The sequence below is a fragment of the Mercurialis annua genome, linkage group LG3 (assembly GCF_937616625.2).
Source record: "Mercurialis annua linkage group LG3, ddMerAnnu1.2, whole genome shotgun sequence".
Lineage (NCBI taxonomy): Eukaryota > Viridiplantae > Streptophyta > Magnoliopsida > Malpighiales > Euphorbiaceae > Mercurialis > Mercurialis annua.
In genome coordinates, this window is record NC_065572.1 from 1932991 (window position 1) to 1955535 (window position 22545).

The 22545-nt window shown below is 31.5% G+C and overlaps 6 protein-coding genes and 1 non-coding gene across 7 annotated transcripts; 4 read left to right on the forward strand and 3 right to left on the reverse strand.

The window, feature by feature from the left end:
- Positions 1-324: 324 nt before the first annotated feature.
- LOC126674392 (putative invertase inhibitor) lies at positions 325-1180 on the reverse strand. The gene has a single exon (XM_050368838.2). It carries the CDS (start codon positions 1114-1116, stop codon positions 601-603), a length of 516 nt encoding a protein of 171 aa, XP_050224795.1. The 5' UTR covers positions 1117-1180; the 3' UTR covers positions 325-600.
- Positions 1181-5063: 3883 nt separating this feature from the next.
- LOC126674065 (uncharacterized) lies at positions 5064-6890 on the forward strand. Its single transcript, XM_050368435.2, has 3 exons — positions 5064-5622; positions 6094-6335; positions 6478-6890. Exons 1-3 carry the CDS (start codon positions 5158-5160, stop codon positions 6722-6724), a joined length of 954 nt encoding a protein of 317 aa, XP_050224392.1. The 5' UTR covers positions 5064-5157; the 3' UTR covers positions 6725-6890.
- A 320-nt stretch (positions 6891-7210) lies between these two features.
- LOC126674811 (60S ribosomal protein L18-2) lies at positions 7211-8975 on the reverse strand. Its single transcript, XM_050369328.2, has 5 exons — positions 8867-8975; positions 8675-8764; positions 8442-8570; positions 8164-8346; positions 7211-7513 (listed from the first exon to the last, which is right to left on the reverse strand). The coding sequence occupies exons 1-5, from the start codon at positions 8867-8869 to the stop codon at positions 7355-7357; spliced, it is 564 nt and encodes a 187-aa protein (XP_050225285.1). The 5' UTR covers positions 8870-8975; the 3' UTR covers positions 7211-7354.
- LOC126675960 (small nucleolar RNA SNORD25) lies at positions 7881-7962 on the reverse strand. Its single transcript, XR_007640141.1, has one exon. It is a non-coding gene; the product is annotated as a small nucleolar RNA SNORD25 (small nucleolar RNA).
- A 931-nt stretch (positions 8976-9906) lies between the features above and the next one.
- On the forward strand, positions 9907-12813 carry LOC126671210 (uncharacterized). The gene is made up of 8 exons (XM_050364948.2): positions 9907-10055; positions 10157-10238; positions 10316-10383; positions 10465-10562; positions 11320-11456; positions 11586-11653; positions 11926-11989; positions 12515-12813. The coding sequence occupies exons 1-8, from the start codon at positions 10045-10047 to the stop codon at positions 12530-12532; spliced, it is 546 nt and encodes a 181-aa protein (XP_050220905.1). The 5' UTR covers positions 9907-10044; the 3' UTR covers positions 12533-12813.
- Positions 12814-16500: 3687 nt separating this feature from the next.
- On the forward strand, positions 16501-19543 carry LOC126675377 (bidirectional sugar transporter SWEET16-like). Its single transcript, XM_050370010.2, is given in 7 exon segments — positions 16501-16613; positions 16615-16648; positions 16810-16846; positions 17538-17748; positions 17843-18004; positions 18391-18510; positions 18740-19543. Coding segments are annotated over 7 exon segments (945 nt in total). The 5' UTR covers positions 16501-16562; the 3' UTR covers positions 19070-19543.
- A 646-nt stretch (positions 19544-20189) lies between these two features.
- LOC126674045 (uncharacterized) lies at positions 20190-21139 on the forward strand. The gene has a single exon (XM_050368413.2). It carries the CDS (start codon positions 20324-20326, stop codon positions 20831-20833), a length of 510 nt encoding a protein of 169 aa, XP_050224370.1. The 5' UTR covers positions 20190-20323; the 3' UTR covers positions 20834-21139.
- The last annotated feature ends 1406 nt before the right edge of the window (positions 21140-22545 follow it).

Below are 22545 nucleotides of genomic sequence, written 5' to 3' on the forward strand. Positions count from 1 at the left end.
AAAAATTAAAAAATAAAATAAAATTGTTGATTTTAAAAGTGTAATATATAATAAAAAATTGATAAGGGGAACTTTAAGAAATACTAAAATTAACGATTTTAATAGTTTAATATATAAATAAAAAAAGTTGAAAATATGAGATATTTTTGTATGATTAAGCCCGATAATATATTAGTTTTAATATATTTGTGTAGTATTTTAATATTTTCACGTTCTTTGAAAATATAAAATGAATGTAACTGGATTAAAATTTAAAAAGTATGCACTAAATTGAAATAGATCAAAAGTTTGATTGCTATGAATTGGTCCAAGAACAAGAAGTCATTGTATAACCAGATTAGTAGCTATATTAAGTTATTAACAATCAAACTTAATTCAAAAACAAATAACAATCAAACTTAATTCAAAAACAAAGTAGCTATATTAACAAAAAAAAATACAGTAAAGGAAAAACAGAGCATTTCCCAGTAGTTTAAGATTACAGGCTTGTAATTACTCTCTTAATACAGAGATGTTTTGATTAGCAAAGCTGCATAAGCTTATTTATAAAGTAAAACCATTGCTTAAGAGGTTGTTATTACACCAAATTATGCTTAGACACTACTTTGTTTTAGCCAAAAGATTAGACATTGTCAAAATTATGCTGCAAAGGTTGCTAAACTTTGTATTCTCAGCTGTTAACGGAGATTTTGTGCCTTTGTTTTCCTTAAACGAGTCCTCACACGTCGTAGAATCGGTCATTGCAGCCGTCACCCATGTGTTAACATCGTTATACTTCTTTGCATCCACTGCGGCAGTCGAGTCTTCCAACTGATCGATCGCGTCTTGGTATATCTCAGCGCAATCACTCAAGCATTGCTGAGCAAATTCGTCTTGTGTCGCTTTTGTAAATTTATCGATCGATTTAACTATTGCGACCCCTTTTAATGATGCCATTTTTAATGCGAAGACGGTTAGTGATTTTAGATCTTTTACGTCGCTCACTGGGGCGGAGCCGAGCTCCGTTTTGCAGTAGGCCTTGTAGAGGGTTTGATCACATGTTTTGGTAACAATGTCTGATATTTGGTGCGTAGGAACTGCGAAAAGTAAAACCAAGAAAAAGATTGGGATAGACATTGTTTATGTTTAAGTGGGTGTTAAGTATGTTTAAGGTTGTGTTTGTATATTAAGACAATGAGTTGAGGCATTTTAAAGGAGGTGTTTAAGTACTAATTAAGTGGATATAATTGGGTGCTGGCCTTTAATCTACGAGATTAGAGCTTGACCATTCAAAGAAAACTTCTGAAACGGTCTCTTTGCTAATTTTGTTGATAATCTCCCTTTTTAGCATAATAAGTTAATAACTACAACTATTATAACTATTTATATCGTTTATATACAATTACAACCAAGTAGTCATCAATTGGTAGTTATCAATTGATAGTTATCAACACAACAATTTAAAAAAAATGCATGTACTTGTTATTTTGTTTTGTTAACGTGGAGAAAATGATAATCTTTTATCTTATAAAAGCTCTTTTATTTTAATTTATACTATATTTGTACTTTTAATTAGAAAGTTTAATCACTCAGAAATACTCAATCTTTTTGAATTTTTTTTATTTATAACTCAACCTTTTAAAAATGTCAATTTTGGTCTAAGTTTAATAAGTAAACTTCAATTATAGTAAACTATTAAAATTCATCGGATATGACATGATGACAATGTTAAATGTAAGACTAGACCTAGTATGAGGCTAAATTCTTTGATTAAATCACTCCATTAAATATATAACTCAATTTATAAAATTAAACTCTTCAGTAATGATCGTAGTAAACAAGATTATATCAGTTTTAATGTTTTTAATTTCTTTTAAAAACACTTGTGAATTGAATTATGGCTGAACTTAGTTAGTACAAGCAAGCCAGATCTGAACAGGCCATGGACCAACTCAATGATGGTAAGCTATAGTCCCATGTATAACTTCATTAGACGTATTTTATGAAGTTCTTTACATGATCAACAACAACAAAAGAATCCGAATGAGGCATTACCCTGTCGCCAGGTTTAGGCACTACGGCCATAAAACTATGGGTTCAATCTCACTTTTTATTTGTACCAAAATAAACTATCTATAAATTTGATGCTAGTAAGAAACTATAATATACTGAAAACATCATGTGTTATAACAAAAAAAGCAAAACAAAAGGTAACTCAAGACCTATCACCACCACATTGATCACGAGAAAGTAAAACAAAAACTTGTGAAAATATTCACTAGTGTTTTTAAATCTCAAATTTAAATCACCTCCACAAATTAAGTTTCAATCTCACAAAAAATAATATAACACTTATATATTATTTTTTTGTTGACAAGAGAATTTCCGGCAGAGTCCGACCACTCTTTAAGGACGGAGTCCGATTACCTAGGTAAACTCATTAGGATACTAGTTTCGGCTTTCCACCGTCCAAACCTCCCACTTAATACAGACATTTCAACAATTCATACACAAATATTTCTAATAAATCTAATCTTGAGAAATTTAAATTAATAAAACCTACAAAAAATGAAAATGTGTCATATACTAGATATAGTTTGATGATTTATGAGTCTTTGGTTGGTTGGATTCTACTCTATTTCTTGATCAGCTGTCAAAAAGAAAAGCTTCTGCGGTTTGCATTAATGGTTTGCATAGTCTAATTTACTACTCAACTGTATCACATTGGAAATCTAACTAAGCCCTTAGATTCAGAAATTGACTTAACTTATCCATACCAATACCATTCACTCTCTTATTTACTCTAATTTACTGCTCTTCAAGCACTCACCCAACTTTGCATGCACCTCTATTCATTTACCCAACGAGATCACATTATGTGATTTAGTTGGTTCGGTTCGGTCTAGAATCGGCCATAACCGATTAAACCAAAATTTGTTAAATGTCCACACCGAACCAAAAACGTGATTTCATTTCAAACCAACACCGAACAAAACCGAACTACTCGATTGCTTTGTTTCTGTTCGATTGAAAGTTTGGGTTATCAATTTTTTTTTTAAAAAAAATTGGCTTTATCATTTAAAAAATACACCACATTTTGTACTTATTACATTTATATCTCAAATTTTCAAAATCGTTATAATTTTACTCTATTTTTTAATATTTTATTATAATTGTGTCGATTTTTTCAAATTAGAGTTTTGCCATTCGAAAATATGTTCACAAGAGGTTCACATTTGACACACAATCTCTATTTTAAATATCATTATACTGGATCATCATGGTCCTTTAACTCGTTAACTTATATAAATCGTACAATTTTAGAGTTAATTAATATAGATGTAAAACATATTATTTTTAAGGCTTAATTACTCAAAAACCCCCCACCTTTCACTTTGATTTCGTTTATACCCTGACCTAGGAAAAATTTCATAAATACTACTGACCTTGTCATTATGTTTCGCCCGTACCCCAAATTTCAAAAAAAAGATGATTTCTTAAAAACAACTAAATTTAAGGGTTATTTTGTACCTTTTTCTATTAAAAAATGTACAAACTAATACTTCATCTTTAAAAACGTTCAAATAAATCCCAAAATTAATTAATTTTTTAATTTAAATAAAATAAATAAATAAAATAACATAGTTTTATTAAGTCCTATTTATTACCGTACTCCTATTTAAAAAAACCGCTAATATTATTTTTTTCATTTTTTTTTTATTTTTACGAAAATAAGCTCCTTCCTCCATGGAGGAAGGAGCTGCTCCTTCCTCCATGTGAGGAAGGAGCTCGCACTGCTCCTTCCTCACATGGAGGAAGGAGCAGATCTGCTTCTTCCTCCATGTGAGGAAGGAGCAGATCTGCTCCTTCCTCACATGGAGGAAGGAGCAGCGTGCTCCTTCCTCATGGAGGAAGGAGCAGCGTCCTCCTTCCTCATGGAGGAAGGAGCTGCGAGCTCCTTCCTCCATGAGGAAGGAGCAGCGTCCTCCTTCCTCATGGAGGAAGGAGCTGCGAGCTCCTTCCTCCATGGAAGGAAGGAGAAGCTCCTCCTCCCATGGAGGAGGAGCTATTTTTTTTAATTTTTTTTAAAAAAAAAATTGAAAATAGATTTTAAAATTAAAGTACGGTATTATGTTGAAATTAATTAGTCTGATGTAAAAAAATTTACGGTTTTTTATTTTTAACAAATTATTGATAATTAATATAAATTAAATTATTATTATTAGTTGAATTTTTTAAAGAAGAAGGTGTTTTTGTATAATTAATAACATTGACGTGTAATTAGAATATATGCTAAAAATGAAGGATTATTTTAAACTCTTTTTCAAATGAAAAGAGATCAATTTAATACCTCGAGGGTACGGGCGAAACATAATGACAAGGTCAGTAGTATTTATGACATTTTTCCTAGGTCAGGGTATAAACGAAAACAAAGTGAAAGGTGGGGGGTTTTTGAGTAATTAGGCCTATTTTTAACAGGGTTAATTCCATAAAAAAATCACGAATTTTACATAAAATTTCATTTTAATCACGATTTTTAAAAGTTGCCATATAAAAACATGACCTATCATTTTTTGGGAAATTCTTACCTAGTCCCGGTTCATGAATTTTCCATGCACCTATCCAATGAGGTGTTAGAAAATCTAATACAATTTTCTCTCTCTTTCTATTATTTTCTCTTTTTTCTCATTTCTCTAACACCTCATTGGATAGGTCCATGAACTTTTTATGGACCGGGTCTAGGTAAGAACTTCCCTCATTTTTTTCAAATCAGCCGGATTTCGGTTGCCACAACAGCAAAAATGCACTGAAAATTAATTTGGTGATAGATTTGAAGGAAAATGAAAATTCATGATTTTATATGACAACTTTTAAAAATCGTGATTAAAATGAAATTTCGTGTAAAATTCATGATTTTTGATAAAATTAACCGTTTATAATATGCTAAAAGTGGCTAAACTTGAAACAATTGATCATGACATCCAAATTCACTGACCGTGATAATTCTTTGCTCAAAACCTAACATGTGCTACATTAAAAACTGAACCAAACTATATTTTCTCAATGATCGAACAGTTCTAACCTTTGATTCGGTTTTTCGATCCGGTTCAATTTTTACACCCCTATATACATATACAGAGAAGTGAAAGCTGAAGAAGCTAGAAAAACAACACAAAAATGGAGGAAATACTGCACAAAACGGTGACCATCAACGGCATAAAAATGCACATAGCTGAGAAAGGAGAAGGACCAGTAATCCTATTTCTCCATGGATTTCCAGAGCTTTGGTACACGTGGCGCCATCAGATTCTTGCATTAAGCTCGTTAGGCTATCGAGCCGTTGCACCAGATCTTCGAGGCTATGGTGATACTGAAGCTCCACCTTCGAGCAGTAGCTACAGTTGTCTCCACATAGTTGGTGACCTCTGGGCTCTAATTGACCACCTTCGGGTGGACCGGGTTTTTGTTGTTGGCCATGATTGGGGTGCTATTATGGGGTGGTATTTATGTTTGTTCCGACCGGATAAAGTTAGGGCATTTTTTTGTCTTAGTGTTCCTTTTAGGCCAAGAAATCCTAAGATTAAGCCTCTCGAGAGCATGCAGCTTCTCTTCGGAGATGACTTCTACATTTGCAGATTTCAGGTTTTATCATGCATTAAAACTTATCGAGTCTTACATTTCAGTATTTCGTTTCTATTTTAGAAACGCTTTTGAAACTATGAAACTTCACAGTAATAAAATTCTTTTTAAAAAATTTAATTTCATCCGTATTGGCGTTTTCTATTTTGGTATATTTTGTTTGAATGTTTTCGTTTTCGTGTTGCATAGCTTGTAATCGAGAATTCAACCCCTAGTTAGTGATAAACAAAGTTGGTAACTTGGCATTAGTGTTTTACATTTAAAGACTGTTTAATTTGCAATGATCAATTGATAAGGAGAGAGAATAATAACAGAATGTTTATTTTTTGTGCATGATAAGCTCTTACTATGAATTAATTAGAGAACCCAATTTTAATCTTGATATGATAATTAAGTTGTAAGTTATAAATTAATTTGGTGCATGTGAAATTAATAGTGCTGTTTTTGTGGTTACTAAATTAATGAATTTGGCAGGCACCGGGCGAAATTGAATCTGAAATCGCAAAATTTGGTGCAGCAGAAGTTATTAAGAAAATTTTGACAGATAGAAAACCAGGTCCTTCTTGCTTGTCCAAAGAAAATGCATTTGGAATATGTAAAGAAAATCCAATTACATTGCCCTCTTGGCTCACTGAAGCAGACATTGATTACTATGCAAGCAAATTTAATGAGAAAGGCTTTACCGGAGCTCTGAACTACTACAGAGCTATGGATTTGTATGTTCCATGAAAACTTCTCGATCTTTATGTTACGGAATTTGGTTTCCATTTCGGAAATGCTTCCCAAACTCGAAAATTTATATATATAATGACTCGTTTCTGCAGAACTTGTGATAATGGTATCACCTGGTTTATGCAGGAGTTGGGAGCTGACAGCACCATGGACTGGAGAACCGGTGAAAGTCCCCGTCAAGTATGTTGTCGGAGAAGTTGACATGGTGTATACCACTCCCGGGATGAAGGAATTTGTACACGGAGGTGGATTCAATTATTATGTGCCTTTACTTGACGATGTTGTTGTCCTGGAAGGCGCTGGTCATTTTATCAACCAGGAAAAACCGGAAGAGATCAACGATCTTATTTATAATTTCATTAGCAACCACTAATAGCTTCATGATCTCTTCTTTTCTGTTTAATGTTCAACTATGGCTTTTTTCTGTTTAATGTTCAATTATGGCTTTTTTCTGTTTAATGTTCAACTATGGTTTGTATCAACGTTCAATGTAGTTGTGGCTACTTTATACGTATTCTACAATGTTTCATCTTCCAAAATTTCAAATTCAATTTATCACAAAATATACCCCAACTTTTTACACAGGACTCATCACTAAAATTCTGTAGAAACCACAACTACCCGAGAAAACCCATTAAACATAAAAAATTCCATCTTCAATATAAATAATTGCATTGCTCGTATCCATCTCTATTATGAAACATACAAAGTAAATTTAAAGTGATAACATAATAACTTAATTTATAAAAACATTTGACTGAATTGAGAATATCTATGTAATATTCCCAAGAAATTAAACTTGTAACAAAAATTGAAGATGACAAGAATATACTAATTATACTAAATTTTCATAAAGTGATTGCCAAAAAACAAATTCATGCTGATAATTGGTAACAAAGGGATATAACATAAACAAGTTCCAAAGAAACCTAGTCTCTTCAACAAAATTTGGAATACAATAGTTAAAAAGTAAAACTGACTCACAACTAAAAACCAAATAAACTCAAACCCTAAATCCCCTGCTGTTCCTCTTTCCTCTAGCTTTCTCAAACTTCCTTCCCTTTGCTCTAACATATGGTTTGGTATGGCTGTGTGGCACACCAGGAGCTGGGCCAAAATGTTTCACAGCTTCACGAGAATTCTTTGGACCTCTTAAGAGAACCTGTAGAAACAAATACATCGGTAAGATTTCAAGCAGTTGACTGGGATACATTGCGCTAAAGACATTTCTAGTCATTAGTAAGGTACAGGCTACACATTCTGCAAATGATAGAAATAGTATCCAAATATGTTAATGAAAGACAACCTAGCAAATAGAATTGCTCACATGTAAAACAAGCAGCTAGACAAGTTTAGTATTATCTCTTGATTACAAATCCTTAAACAAACAAGCAGACAACTAGTAAGTAGTAACAATACACCATCAGCTATCCACTCTTTAATTAAAATGTAAATCTAAAAGACCGTCAAAAGACAAAAACATTAACTCTCATTATAGAGCCAACGGACTAGCAATGGGAACAATATTAAGAAACTCAGTCCCTTAGATGTTCATAAAATTGCGATCATCACCGCAAATCATTACAGGTCTGAAAGCTCATCACTGCTCCTTAATAGTCTCCCATTGACTCTCAACACCCAAGAATTGCATAATTAAGCAATTGAGGATTTACTTTAAAGCACAGTAAATAAACCCAAGTTGTTCAATTTCTCTATTTTGAAAACTAATAGATAAATAAACACACAAATGGCATAGACAAATATAACAATTCAGTTGCTAATTAACGAGCGAAAAGGAATATAAAAACATACAGTGTTCTGTCCCAAAGGAGCTCTCAAAGCAAGCTGGTCAAAAGTAAGGCACTCTCCTCCAGCCTTCTCAATCCTAGCTCGTGCGGTTTCAGTAAACCTCAAGGCTGTAACTTTCAAAGCCGGAACCTCATAAACCCTAATATCATCAGTCACAGTTCCAACAACCACTGCAACTTTATTGTCCTATAAATACAAAACAAAACAGTAAATCAGATAAAAACCCGAGAAACAAATTCCGCTAGCTGAATTAAACAAACTTAAGGCAATAAAAATCAAACCTTGCCCTTCATAAAAGTAATAAGCCTAGAAAGCGAAAGCGCTGGCTTATTAGTCTTGCTCATGAACAGCCTCTTCAAAATCACCGCATTGAATTTGCTTCCGGTCCTCCTTACCAAAAACCGGTACAGCTATAAATAAATCAAAAACCACACACAGAGGCGCAATTGATCAATAATTAAAATAACCATAACTTAAAATCTAATTAAATCTAATAAAATAAATGAACTAATACCTTGACGAGAAGCTTGAGGTAGACGTCATCGGATTTAGGGGCGGTACGCTTGGTTTTCTTGCTCTTACCTCCGGCTTTCAAATCGATACCCTGAAAATTTTGAAATTGAAAACGACGGTTAAGATCTAATTAAACGGCGGAATAGAAAAATTAAAGAAGAAATCAATGTGTATGAGGTAAAATGAAACAGACCATGGTTGATGAAGTGTAGTCGGCTGCTGCTGCAACTGAAGAGATGAAGAGAAACAAAAATGAGATTAGGGTTTTGAGGTGATTTTATAGTTGGGTTTTCTTTTGTGTACTCTATAGTGAAATCATACGGGCACATTCTAAGGTTTAAAATGGGCCTGGGCTAGTCTCGTCAAAGTCGAATAAAGGCTCATAAAGCCTTAGAAAGCTATGGGCTGAATTGTCAACATAAGTTCCATGGGCCCAGCTACAACCATAGGCCCATACAGAATATCTAGCTTAATATGCACGCAGTGCTAACGTACACTGGTGAGTTAACCGCTCCGCCAAAACTTATAATTGAACACGGACACGGGACAACGGAACAATTAGATACGCACACAATAAAATAGTGTTATTTTAAAGTGTTTTATATAAAACATGAAGTTTCGTATTCGAAACATCAACTGTCGAAAATTTCGAAACGTCAAGTGCTTGAAATGGGATAATTGAAAACGGACACATCGAACCATTGTTATTTTATAGTGTTTTATATAAAACATAAAGTTTTGTGTTCGAAACGTCAAGCGTCGAAAATTTTAAAACATCATGTGCCAAAAACGTTTGTGAAATGGGACAATTAAACACGGACACAGCGAAACAATGTCATTTTAAAGTGTTTTATATACAATATGAAGTTTCGTGTTAAAAATTAAAGTGTCAAAAACTTCGAAACGTCAAGTGCCTGAAACATTTATATAACGGGACAAATGTTGATTGGATTAAATGTGTGTGCTATATAGCTAAAAGGAGTTTAGTGATAATTTTTCCGTTCAATTTGTAAGTGATGGTCGATCAGTAAATATTTTTAATTTTATGATCAATTTATTTCTTTTTAAATAAATTTTATCTTTTTATACCAGACTCGGTGCGTGTTGATCACGTCCAATTATTATGCTAAAATGGAGCAAATTGATAATAAAAAAGATTACGACTAAATTAATCATTAATAAAAATATGTTTGAATTGACAATTGCTTACAAGTTTAGGGGCTAATTGCAACTTAAGTCTAGCTGAGAGCTCAGAGAGAAGAAGGTATAATTTTTTCAGATCGATACAAACATTAAAAACCTTTAAAATCCTAAAATATTTTGGCTTTTAGAGATCTTTACACTCTCAGTTTACCCCCTTTCAATACAAATATGTTCAAAAAGTAAGCATGAACCACTTTCGATTTGTTATTGTCTTAGCTATAGCTCTACAATTTTATAATGTACAGTGTATAATTTTAACACTGTCGGACTGTAAAATTAGGTTTTCATCGGAAGAAGTATCGTCACAGAATCAAGTGAAAGCATCTGTTCAGCGGAAAATTCGACAGAGTATTGCTGATGAGGTTTTGTTTATTTCTTCTATTTTATGCCTAATTGTATACTATTTTATGCTTAAATGATTTTCAACTTTGTTGTGCAGTATCCAGGACTTGAACCTGTTTTGGATGATTTGCTACCGAAAAAGTCTCCCTTAATTGTTGTTAAATGGTCTGTATTTGTATAGTTTTTTTTCATTTGTTTGTTATTCATATGATATGATTTATTTACAATTGATATGTATATATGCAGTCAAAATCATCTGAATTTGGTGTTGGTGAACAGCGTTCCCCTGTTTTTCAATATTCGCGATGGGCCTTACATGCCTACTTTACGGCTTCTCCACCAATGTAAACTATTACTTTCCTTTGTTGTTTTCGTTTTATTTTGTTGATATCGGAATCACAGGGATTTTTTTTTCGTTTAATAACTTGTCGTTTACTTATTTTGTTGTGAGATATAATTCCGGTTAGTGGAGTTGGCTTTAACCTTAGTATGGAGTAATAATGTCTGTTTTGAGAATTTTCAATAAATTAAAGTCTCGTGTTTCTTGATAGCAATCAAACTGTGATGAGTGTGTGTTATTTTATGCCAGTTGAGATTTTATGTGTCATTGCGTTTCATTTAACATATTTTATTCTGCTTCTATCTAAAACTTGGGCTTTATTCCCGTCTATTTCTTTTAACACTAAATATATTTTCAAAGTCTTGCCCTTTGATAAGTAGTAGTTCTAAATAATGTGAAGTTCTCCTTATGATTTTCTTGTCAAATTATGAGCAATAGACGAGAGTGTATTTGTGTTGTTGAGCACATTAAAATTTATGAGCATAATAAAGTCTTGCAAAATTCTTCTGGGGGAACCCTTTGTTCTTGAAGCTTGCTTGCTCTTTTGTCTTCTTTGGTGTCAGATTCCTCCACTACCTTCTTTTGTACACAAGGTTTATGTAACTTTCTAAAATAGAAAACTCTTCACAGTTTCATGGCTTCTTGTTTTGCTTAGAGTATGTAACTAGTAATGAACTAATGATAAGCACTCTTTAATGTTATTCTCAATTTGTTTACAAATTCTAGACCTAGGAATTTAAGCCATGTTTCTGGTTTTACAGATCCAGAGATAATGAAAAAGTTGCAAGTAGATAGGGGTGCAATAAAATTTGTCCTCGCTGGTGCAAACATTATGTGTCCTGGACTTACATCTCCAGGTGGTGCCCTTGATGAGCAGGTGGAAGCAGAAACTCCTGTGGTATGAGATGCTTTCTGTTATGCTTTGATCTTCCGTACTCTTACAGAAGATTCATTTTTATGCTGTTCTTTCTCTTTTCATTGCACTCCGTACTCATGAATTTATGAGTTTTAATTTGAATACTATCAGGCCATTATGGCTGAAGGAAAGGAACACGCACTCGCAATTGGCTTTACAAAAATGTCAGCAAAAGATATGTAAGTTATTCTCAACACTTTTGGTTTATGGAATCTGATATACTTGTCTGCATTACAAAAATGGTTTGTAAACAGGAGAGAGAGCTATGGTTTCAGTCTCTCAGTCTTAGAATGTTAGATATATATTAGGATTCTTGTTTTCAATGTCTATAAAATAAAGCACAAGTAGAATTGAGTAAGCAGTAACGAGTTTATTATCTTCTGAAGGTTTAATTTCCATTTACATTGTTACTAGCGAATACAATTAAATAAAATGTCTACTTGGTTTTCAGAAAAGCAATCAACAAGGGAATTGGAGTTGACAACATGCATTATCTTAACGATGGTCTTTGGAAGGTAGATCATTGTCAATCTTTAACTCCAAGTTTATCTTATTATTTTAGCAATTTATTATTGTCAAAGCAATAGTGCTATGCTTTTTCCAATTGCTAGTAATATGGATGAATATTCTTTTATGGAGCAAATTTGTGTTCTTTATTTAATTATATTAGCTGTAATAGCTTTGTGGCATGCCGGAAGAAAGAAATTTAAGTTCTCTATTTTAATCTGTATTTATGCTCTAGATGATGTGCTTCATACATTTCATCTAGTAACTATTTGATTATATTGTTTAGTAGGGTATTCTAAGCATGCAAAGCATAATTTAGCTTTTTTAGATGATGTGCTTCATACATTTCATCTCATAACTATATGATTATTTTGTTTAGTAGGGTATTATAAGCATGCAAAGCATAATTTTAGCTTATGTATATTAATTTTATTTTCTGCATGTTCAAACTGCCCTTTGATTAACTTTTTATGTAACATTATTGGCAATATTAAAAAAAAAATGGTCCTAACACATTTTACATTTTATTTCAGATGGAGCGACTAGATTGAGGATCTGCAGCGAGCGAGCAAGTGCAGTGTCATTTACATACAAGATTATCCAAGCAACTGCAACTATACAAGATTTTATTTCTTTGAACTGCAGCTGTTTTGTCTCCCTCTAAATCTTGCAAAAGGAATTGTGTAAAAAAATTTCTCGAGCTATCTTGTTTTTGACCTTCAAGATCTTGTTTCAAGATCATAATTCAGAGTTTGTTCATCTTTTTTAAAACTCATTATATGAGTAGCCTTTATGTTGATATATCTTTATAATGTTTAGTCTTCTTGATAAATATTCGGTTGGACGAGTGTTAGATTCTGAGTTAATTATTTTGCTAATCATAATGAGATGAGTAGTAGAATTGTATTGAAACTCTTTGGATAATAAACGAAATGTCATACAGGTAATTTTTGTAGGAATGGATTTGAGTTAGAACTCTCTAACCATTACACTGCATACAATTGCATATATAGATGAGCACAAATACTTATACTGATCAGTTATATATTGCTTCCTAATGCTAACCTTTTTATCTTCATCTCGAAGAAAGATGAATAGTGTAGAGACTAGCATTAAAAGCTCCCGTGCCAAAATTACAGGTAATTCTCTAATTCTTGATTTGATTATTGGGATTGTGATTTTTCTTTTTTCTTTTTTTAAATACTGAGTTGTTTTTTTTCTCTCAAGAAGGATTTGAACAGATCAGAAATGAGATATAAAAGAGATTGAAGAAGATAAACACATCCTTAAGAAAGGAACCTTCGAAATTCCATTGCAAGATATGCACGAAGAGTAAACGATCAAACAAGAAGTTCAAGAATGACAAAAGATGTGATCATCCTTATATCAAAAAATGCATTGGTAAGTATATTAAAGCCAAATTAGATAGGAACATAGCTGAGGTGAAGTGCCCGTGTTTAAACTGCAACGAGATTATAGATCATATTTCATGTTTTAAAAATAAAATCATCTCTAAAAAGTTGTTCAGCAAATGGGACGATCTCCTTTTTCATTCGACAGTAACAGAGTATGAAAAATGTTATTGCCCGAATAAGAACTGCAAAGCTTTGATCACCGATAAATGTCGCGATGGTAGTGCTGTTGGCAAAGTGGTTTGTCCAAAATGCAATAAACTGTTCAATTTTCAGAGTATGGATACTGCATTTAAACGAGATGAAGTTGAGCATAACGAGGATGTTTAAAAAAAAAATTAGGTATTGGTGTAATAAATAACTCTACTTCGTATTTTTGTAAACTTAACTAATTATTTAGGTAGTTTTGTTATTTATCTAAAAATCTGTTACCAATGCGGATGCAATAGAACTTATAGAAGAATCCAAAATTGGAGCTGCAAATGTCCATCTTTGAGAATTACAGTGCGTTTGGAAGGAGGGCTGGTTGAAGTAGGCTGTGATGAGGGTTGATAATTTTCAATTTCTGTTTGGAATATTTTTTTATTAAATAGATTGAGAACGTCGGTACTCTCCATTTAATTCATTTAAAAGATTATTATACTTTAATTTTTTTTTATTCGTCCAAATAAATTAAAAAATCTAATATTATATTATAGATATTTAAAATTATGTGGGACTTAAGTAAATTAAAATATTTTTGAAATGAATAATCTATATCATATATCAAAGAAAAATCCAAAGTAGACTTTATTCTTATCTTAATAGAACAAAAAGTCATCATACTAATAAAGATTAGCTTTAAATAAGCTTATTTGAGATAAGCTTTAAATTTGGATATTGTGAAATAGTAATATTTGAATAATGTTCACATTATTATCTTTTAGTAATCTATTTTTCATGTTAATTTTCTTCCAAATAGATAAGGATTTGGAGAAATTCAGTCTTAATTTTACTCTACTGTATAAATCGTCTTTACTTTTTTTTTGTTCAAAAGTATTTGCAGACTTTAATTAATTGATAAATTATAAAGTAGTGTATGTAACAAAAATTAATGAAAAGGGATACGTTGAAAAATAATCATACCCTCAAATTTCTTTTTAGATATTTTTAGTATTTTTAAAAAATCCATCTTTTGGTCTTTAATTATTTGTGAGGAACAATTAAGCATTTCTGCTTCATGAATAGAAGCTGCAAGTCAAAATATTGAACCTCAAGATTATATAGATACCAAAAGATTAATGCATATGAAGCATTGGATGTTTAATAAGAATTCTCCTAACAAAACAGAAAATGATGATAAGTTAGTGATTCAATTGGTATTTTCACTCCATAAAAATTACTACTATTTTATACTGTTATAAAGAAAAATTCAATGTATAGCATTTTAGTCCCTATTTTCAAAATTTTAATGGGTTGACTAGCCTCTCAATAATTAACATGCAATATGACCAGCCAGTAACTAGTAATTAGGCCGAGAGATTGCTTTTTACCTAATTATTGATCGGCAAGTAGATTCAGATTTTATCAATAATGTGATTTATACGTAAGCAAAACTTCCTTCAAGAATTAATAATATGAGCCGCAACAAGAGGAGGTGATTTTGGCCATTATTTGGTTAAAATCACCTCTCTACCTTCTCGTTTTCTCTTCAAATCTCGTATTTAGTTTATTTTGCGTCAATAATCACAGATTTGAGATCTGTTGGTATTTTTCTTTCTTCCTTTATGGATGTTTTGTCTTCTTTAGTGGTTCTGGCTTTTACCCTTTATGGGTTTTGCTATTTTCTTGATGGAATTATCTACGGAACGTAGATCTGAAGTGCTATCAGTAGAAATCTTATTTCTAATATTCTTCCAATCGGACTCATTTAAAGACCAAAGAGTCGATTTGTGGTTTAAAATAACCTTCGAGTGGAGCGGACGAATCGCTGAGTTGCATATTCAAAGAGCTCTGTCAATGCGATTGAAGAAATTAGATATGATTTTCTGTTATTTTACTGATACTTTATTATTGTACCTCTTGAATGTATTGAAATATTCAATATTTGATCAAGTTGTATTTTTATTTCTCTATTAATGAAATTTTCATTATTCTAAAAAAAAAAGAATTAATAATATGATTTTTATTAGGTACTCCAATAGAGAGAGAAAAAAAAGTTAAGGCATCAATAGTGACATTTTTTTCAACGTGAGGTATCAATGGTGACATTTTTTTCAACGTGAGGCAAGAAAAAAGTTGGTTTTATAGTTTCTGGATTTAAACAATTTAAAACGTAACCGACCTAAATTATATGGTTTAATCATATTCTTCCCAAATTATATACCTATAGCACTAAAAATTAGGGTTAATTCCAATAAAATACCAAACGTTTGAGTTTTTTGTCAGTTATAACCAAACCTTTCAAAATTGTCTAGTTTAGCCGATTTTGTGATATTTAGAACCTTTTCTAGCCATTTGCGAAAAAAAAGTCAAATTTTTTATCATTCGTGAATGGGCTAAACTAGCCGATTTTGATTGATATGGAATACTGAAACATTTTTTTAGCAAAATTAATCAAAATCGGCTAATTTAACCTGTTCACGAATGATAAAAAATTTGACTTTTTTTCGCGAATGGCTAGAAAAGGTTCTAAATATCTCAAAAATGGCTAAACTAGACAATTTTCAAAGGTTTAGTTATAACTGACAAAACTCGCAAACGTTTGGTATTTTAAATTAAATAATATTTTACTAGCTCACATGCACATTGTTAAATATATTTTAACTTTAAATTTAGGTTGCTAACACTATCACCTCCAAACTCTAAAATCCAATTTCATCTTTATAGAAATCTAAAATTTAACCCAAAAAAAGCCAACTTTTATAGTTAATGAAGTAGGAATTTAAAAAAAGTTACTTTATTGGATATAATTCAATGAATATTAATATTTTATATTATTCCATTTTCAATTATTTGATTATGACTAATTTTTTAAAGGAAAACATTTGTAGTTTTAAAACGTGGCAAAAATATATAGATTTTGTTTTGTCTGGGAGTGTGTATATTTAAAGCTGGAGAGATTTGTATAAACTCAAATCATCAACCACACATATAGTTAGCTCAGCTGACATCTCATTTTCAAGCTCACATGCACTCATTCTCTGTCGGCACTACTCTTCTTCTTCAAGCTTCCATTCATGGCTGTCTTATTAAGCTTCATTTTTGGTATAATTGGTAAGTTTATTTTATTTACGTACGCGCTTGTGAAGGAATTGAACCGACTACTATGACATAATACTGCCCAACGTTTGTACCATTTGAGCTATAACTCGTTGATTACATGCCTCGACTTACTCTGTATTTTTCATTTGTCTAATTGAGATTTTAATTTGCAGGTAATTTCATTTCTATACTGGTATTTGCTTCTCCCATGTAAGTTTAACCATTCATTTTTCTGTATGAATTTTTCATTTCTGTCTTTTTATAGATTACAATTACTAGCACGTCCAGTTTGGATAAGTTTACTGTTTCTGTCATTTTCTTTTACCTCTTGTTTTCATGTGAATCACGTGAAATTAGATGTTACAGTATTAAACTATTCTTTTTTGACAAAATAAAGATATTTTTAATACTGCAAATTTACAATGACAGTATTAAACTATTAATTGATGTTTTCTTTTGGCAATTATATATTAAAGCTAAATTAAAATAAAAGTTAAATTTTTTAGGGGCTCTTAGTAATATCATAAATTGAAATTCTGATGCGAAATTAAAACATAAGATAAAATTTACAAAAGAAATCATAGACTCTAACGTGTTTAGTAATTCCAACGCAATCCTTCTATTTTACCAATTTAAAACATGAATTATTAATTATTCACTATTCGACACATCATATATTTTTCGTTCAAATAATATTGATGCGGACAACGAAATAGTATATATTATGACATACACATCAATATTTTATTTATCAGAAATTTTTTCTGTGTTTCAAAGTGTATAAAAGAAATATAGTTCGCGTTAAAATTACAAAACGCGCTAATGAGTTTATATTGTTTGATTGGGTGAAAGTTTGTGAAACAAATTCTGAAGTTTATGTGTTTGATTGGTATAAATACAGAAAGACATTTTGGACAGTGGTGAAGAAGAAATCAACAGAGAATTACAAATCGACTCCATACATTACAACATTATTAAGCACAAGCTTGTGGACTCTCTACGGACTTATCAATCCCGACGGTTTACTTGTCGTAACGGTGAACGGAGCTGGAGTTTTCTTCCAGTTAATCTATGTAACTCTCTTCCTCATTTACGCTCCCAAGGATAAGAAGGTCAGTAATGCCATTAATTGACCACTCTTCATAATGAGTTTATAATGGATTGTCAAAACATTTATTAATTCCATCCTGATCGATCGGAAAACAGATTAAAACTGCAGCATTGGTGGCGGTGCTGAATGTCGGGTTTCTCGGAGCAGTTATTGCGGTTACTTTGCTGGCAATCCATGGAGATGTGAGGCTTACCTTTGTCGGAATTTTATGTGCTGTTTTAACTATAGGCATGTATGCAGCTCCTCTGTCTGCCATGGTAATTTTGCACACTTATTTTTTTAAGAGCAACGGAAGACTGCGGTTCCTAAACTTTACGCGAGGGACAATACTCTCTAATTTTATGTTAATTAACCCTCCAATTGCAAAAAATAAACTTGTTTTACAGGCCGCTAAGACCCCAATTCGAGAGTTAATTGACCTAGAATTAGAGAGTATTATATTTAATTCATTAAAATTACTAAATGTGAGAGTTATGTTCGTTGTTCTGATTTCATGATTACGCCCCTACTAAATCCAGTTTTAATTAAATTCGGACTAATATATACTAAAAATAACTAACGGGATCAACTTATAATTACGATTTGAAATCAAGATTTATGATAATTATGATTTCAATTAGCTTGAATTAATTGTTTGCAACAGAGAATGGTGATAAAGACTAAGAGTGTACAGTACATGCCATTTTTGCTCTCATTCTTCCTCTTCCTCAACGGCGGCGTATGGTCCATTTACGCATTGTTCGTCAAAGACATCTACATCGGAGTAATAATCAGTTCTCTGCTCATATATATAATTCTTAATTGCACACACCACGGGTAATTTATTCAATCAACATTTTTTATTTTGGAAACGTGTCGGAAACTTGGCGTTTTATTTTTACCATAAAATACACTATAACAACGTTGTTTCGCCGTGTATATGTCCAAGTCTCTCTTTCCTCGTATCTGTGTCTGTGCTACATAACATGACGAGGAGATCAATTAATTTGTAGGTACCAAATGCAATAGGATTTGTTCTTGGATCAATTCAGTTGATACTATATGCAGTGTATAAGAAAAAGTCGTCTTCTTCGGATAAATCGACCGACGCCATTAAAGAAGCGGCAAGCTCAGCTGAAGAACTTAAAGAAATGCAGAATGATGGAGAAGCAGGTGATGATGTGCAGAACAATAATCTGAATAAGGGATCAAGTTTACCGAAGCCGTCGGTTGATCGACAAAAAAGCTTGCAGAAGATTTTAAGAACACTTTCTCATAATGCTAAAGATTTGCAATATTGGGCTATTGAGGCAGGTAACCATGAAAGGTCCTCTTTCGTTTAATTATTTTTCGGGTAATTTTTACCGAAAGTCCCTCAACTATCGCCTCTCTCCCGTCATGCCCTATAAATTATATTTCTACGATGTCATTGGAGCTTCGTCAAAATGTTATTATATGACGGCTAGTTAGATATCTATGTCTATCGACAAATATTCAAGTAAAGTCATTTAATATGACTTATAGGACTCTAGTTGTCCCCCGCATAATTAAATATTTGATGGAAATAGAGCTGAAATGACGATAGAGATAGTATCGATACAAAATATAAGTTAAAAGATATTATAGCTATAAATTAAAATTTAGGAACTGTGAAGGGAGAGAGATGGAAGTTGAGGGACAATCATTGAAAATTACCCATTATTTTTGTTTTGTGTGATGAGACCTTGCTGCACTGTTTGTTGTAATTTTAAGTTTACAGGAACCTTATACTGTATCGTTTTTTTACTAAGAAAATTAAGTTAATCTTGATATAGAAATTGTCTATATTTTACAACTGTTGCTAAATAATCACTAATAAAAGAAATTTATAAAACTATTATAATTTAAGAGTGATTTGCAGATTTAAGACATCTTCTTAATTATTAATTCTCTGTATATAAGAGAGAGTTTATACTACTAATATTTATAGACCTACATAAAAATTATTTGATCTTTAAATTGCTCTAAAATTATGCTGTATTCTATAAATAAACTAGATAATATATTCTATTGTACTAAAGAAAAATCTAAGATTAGTTTCAAAACAAAAAATCTAAGATTATAAAATAAGTACTTTTTTCCAAGTAGCCAAACTATGATAAATATAAAAATGCCAATAAAATATATTGAACAAGAAAATAACAATCTACTTCATTTTCTAAAATAAAGAACAAATATTTGTGATAGATAGTTATTTTCATTTTTTATTTTACAGCATAATAAGAGGCTCATAAAAATGTTAAATAGATTATGGGGTGTCTGAATTTTCAAAATTGTATTTGACAAGGATGGATATTGTATTTTCTTCTAAATATAAAATAGAAAATACAATTTAAAAAAATAAAATTTTCTTTTATTAATTAAAAAAATCGAAAAATATATTTTATCCAAATTGCCCAATAAGACTAAAAAGTAAAAAAAAAAAAACGAAAAAGAAAGTTACTACTGTTAAAGTTGTAATTTGAGTCTTTTTCATTCAACTGACCTTCAAAAATCTTCTTTTTTTCTGACTATACATTAGAATCCAACAACACCATCATACATCAAATCCAATCAATATGCATCTAATCTGCACCAAAACCAGCACATTAATATCAGCAATTCTACTCTCAATCATATTTTTTTCATCACCAAAGTTGACTAAATCGCTAAATCAAGAACCATCAGCCTACGAAATGCTCACTGATTACGGATTTCCCAAAGGATTATTACTCCAAGGAGTTACTGGTTACGTTCTTGATTCCGCTTCAGGTAAATTCTCTGCGTTCTTGAATGGTTCTTGCAGTTTTTCTCTTGAAGGTTCGTATCAACTAAGATACAAATCAAGAATCAGCGGTTATATTTCTGAAGGAATGATTTCAAATTTGGAAGGGGTTAGTGTGAAATTATGGTTTATGTGGCTTGATATTGTTGAGGTTTCAAGAATTGGGGATGATCTTGAATTCTCTGTTGGGATTGCTGGTGCTGGATTTCCGGTTGATAATTTTGAAGAGAGTCCTCAGTGTGGTGGTTTTTTGATTAGGGAATTAAGTAAGATTAGATTTAATCCTTCTGTATCTTCTTTATAAAGAACTTAAATCAAAGAATTTTGACTTATATCAAACATAGATGAAAAATAATGTTGACTCAGCTGCAATTTCTGGCCTGATTTTTCCTAAAATTTCTATTAACTGTCCAATTTGAAGCACAAAAAAGAAAACGGGTTAGATCGATTTGGCGTTATAGTTGATCAAAGAACATTTAGAATATATTATTTACATTTGTGCTTGAATTGTACTCATTTTGATTAAAGTTTGGTGATTTGTTGCTTATAAGGTGTAAATGTGTATCTATGTTTCTGTTTCTTTATCAAAGAAGAATACTGCATTTGTTTAGTCATTAGTAGTGATCTATGTAATACTAAGCGTGGAAACAAGACACTTGCACACAGACACGGCAGAATACGTTAATTGAATAAAGTGTCCGTGCTACTAGCTCATCTAATATCATTGGAAAAATCCAATCCTGAGAATGGAATTTGATCTGCTCATGAAGTTTCTTTCCTATTAATATTACTGTCTAGGTTGCTCGGAAACTTGTTGGAGTTTCAAAAGTTCTATATTTTAGCGTTCCGTTTCCATTTTCAAAAATGCTTCTAAGACTCGAGATTGTATATTTATAACATATTCTTGTGAACTTAAAAGAATTAAAACGTTTCCATTTCAGCATTTTCATTTTATTTATTTCCGTCCAACAGTAGATTATTCTTGCGTCGTTCCTTCTTTTTCCGTTAGAGCGTTTCCATGTGAAATATTTCTGTTTCGTTTCTTGTCCAACATAGACTACTGCTGTTAATCATCTGAGACTGAATCTGAGATTGTTCATTGGCTGCATATTGCTGAACTAAGCCTCTTCAACTATAAGCTGTTAAAATTTGCTTTTGGATCTCACTCACAACCATAAAATTCTACTAAATCAGAACCATGAATTTGTAGGTAATTCCCAATAAATAGTAAAAATCCCACATTTTTTTCTAAATTTAGCGTCTTTTGAGTAATGCTGTTTTTTATGTGAAAATTGCACAACTAGTGACAATTAATCTATTTTTTCTTTATGATTAAGTTAATCATATAAGGCTTGGAATTGCTTTTTGTTAGAAATTTCTTAAAATCGAATGCACTTTAGATCTGATTAATTCATAAATGAGTTAACTCAATCTGTAATTTTTTTATCATTTTGTAAAAAAGTCTATGAAATTTTCACACTATTACAATTTACAATCATTATTTGGTTCTAAAATATGAAGAGCCATGCTTGTTTGGTATTTTAACCAATGAGATTGTTTTCTTTACCTCTAGTCCAAAATGTTTCATAAGTATTTTGGTGAAAAATACTCAATAATTATAAATATTCAAGTTTTGAGTTTGAGCCTCAAAGGTTCTAGACCAATAAATAATTATTTAACTGTGAAATTAAACTAAAAGGAGGAATTTTACTTTGACTTTCCTTTTATCCAAACTTTCAGATAAATTATATAGACAAAATCAATCAAGATTGCTAAACATGAACATCCCAAATTTGACATTAGTATATTCTAATTCTTAAGAGAGGGGCTAAATATACAATTTGAATCCTCATATTTGGCTCAATTTATAATTTGGAGCATAATAATTATTATTTTTGTTTCAAAATGGTACCTAATGCTATAAAAGAATTGACAAAATGAATCTTCATTTAATAGATTTTTATTCGTCATCAGGTTGACATGGACAACACGTAATATACATGTGGAACTAATAGG

Excerpts from the sequence above, each read along its gene's own strand:
- LOC126674045 (XM_050368413.2), top strand. The coding sequence starts at position 20,324 with ATGCATCTAATCTGCACCAAAACCAGCACATTAATATCAGCAATTCTA.
- LOC126674392 (XM_050368838.2), bottom strand. The coding sequence starts at position 1,116 with ATGTCTATCCCAATCTTTTTCTTGGTTTTACTTTTCGCAGTTCCTACG.
- LOC126674065 (XM_050368435.2), top strand. The coding sequence starts at position 5,158 with ATGGAGGAAATACTGCACAAAACGGTGACCATCAACGGCATAAAAATG. Across the intron at positions 5,623-6,093 it reads TCTACATTTGCAGATTTCAG|GCACCGGGCGAAATTGAATC; the intron begins GTTTTATCATGC and ends TGAATTTGGCAG. Across the intron at positions 6,336-6,477 it reads TACTACAGAGCTATGGATTT|GAGTTGGGAGCTGACAGCAC; the intron begins GTATGTTCCATG and ends TGGTTTATGCAG.
- LOC126671210 (XM_050364948.2), top strand. Across the intron at positions 10,384-10,464 it reads CCCTTAATTGTTGTTAAATG|TCAAAATCATCTGAATTTGG; the intron begins GTCTGTATTTGT and ends GTATATATGCAG. Across the intron at positions 11,654-11,925 it reads AAAATGTCAGCAAAAGATAT|AAAAGCAATCAACAAGGGAA; the intron begins GTAAGTTATTCT and ends CTTGGTTTTCAG.
- LOC126674811 (XM_050369328.2), bottom strand. Across the intron at positions 8,347-8,441 it reads TTACTTTTATGAAGGGCAAG|GACAATAAAGTTGCAGTGGT; the intron begins GTTTGATTTTTA and ends TTGTATTTATAG. Across the intron at positions 7,514-8,163 it reads CTCCTTTGGGACAGAACACT|GTTCTCTTAAGAGGTCCAAA; the intron begins GTATGTTTTTAT and ends TTGTTTCTACAG.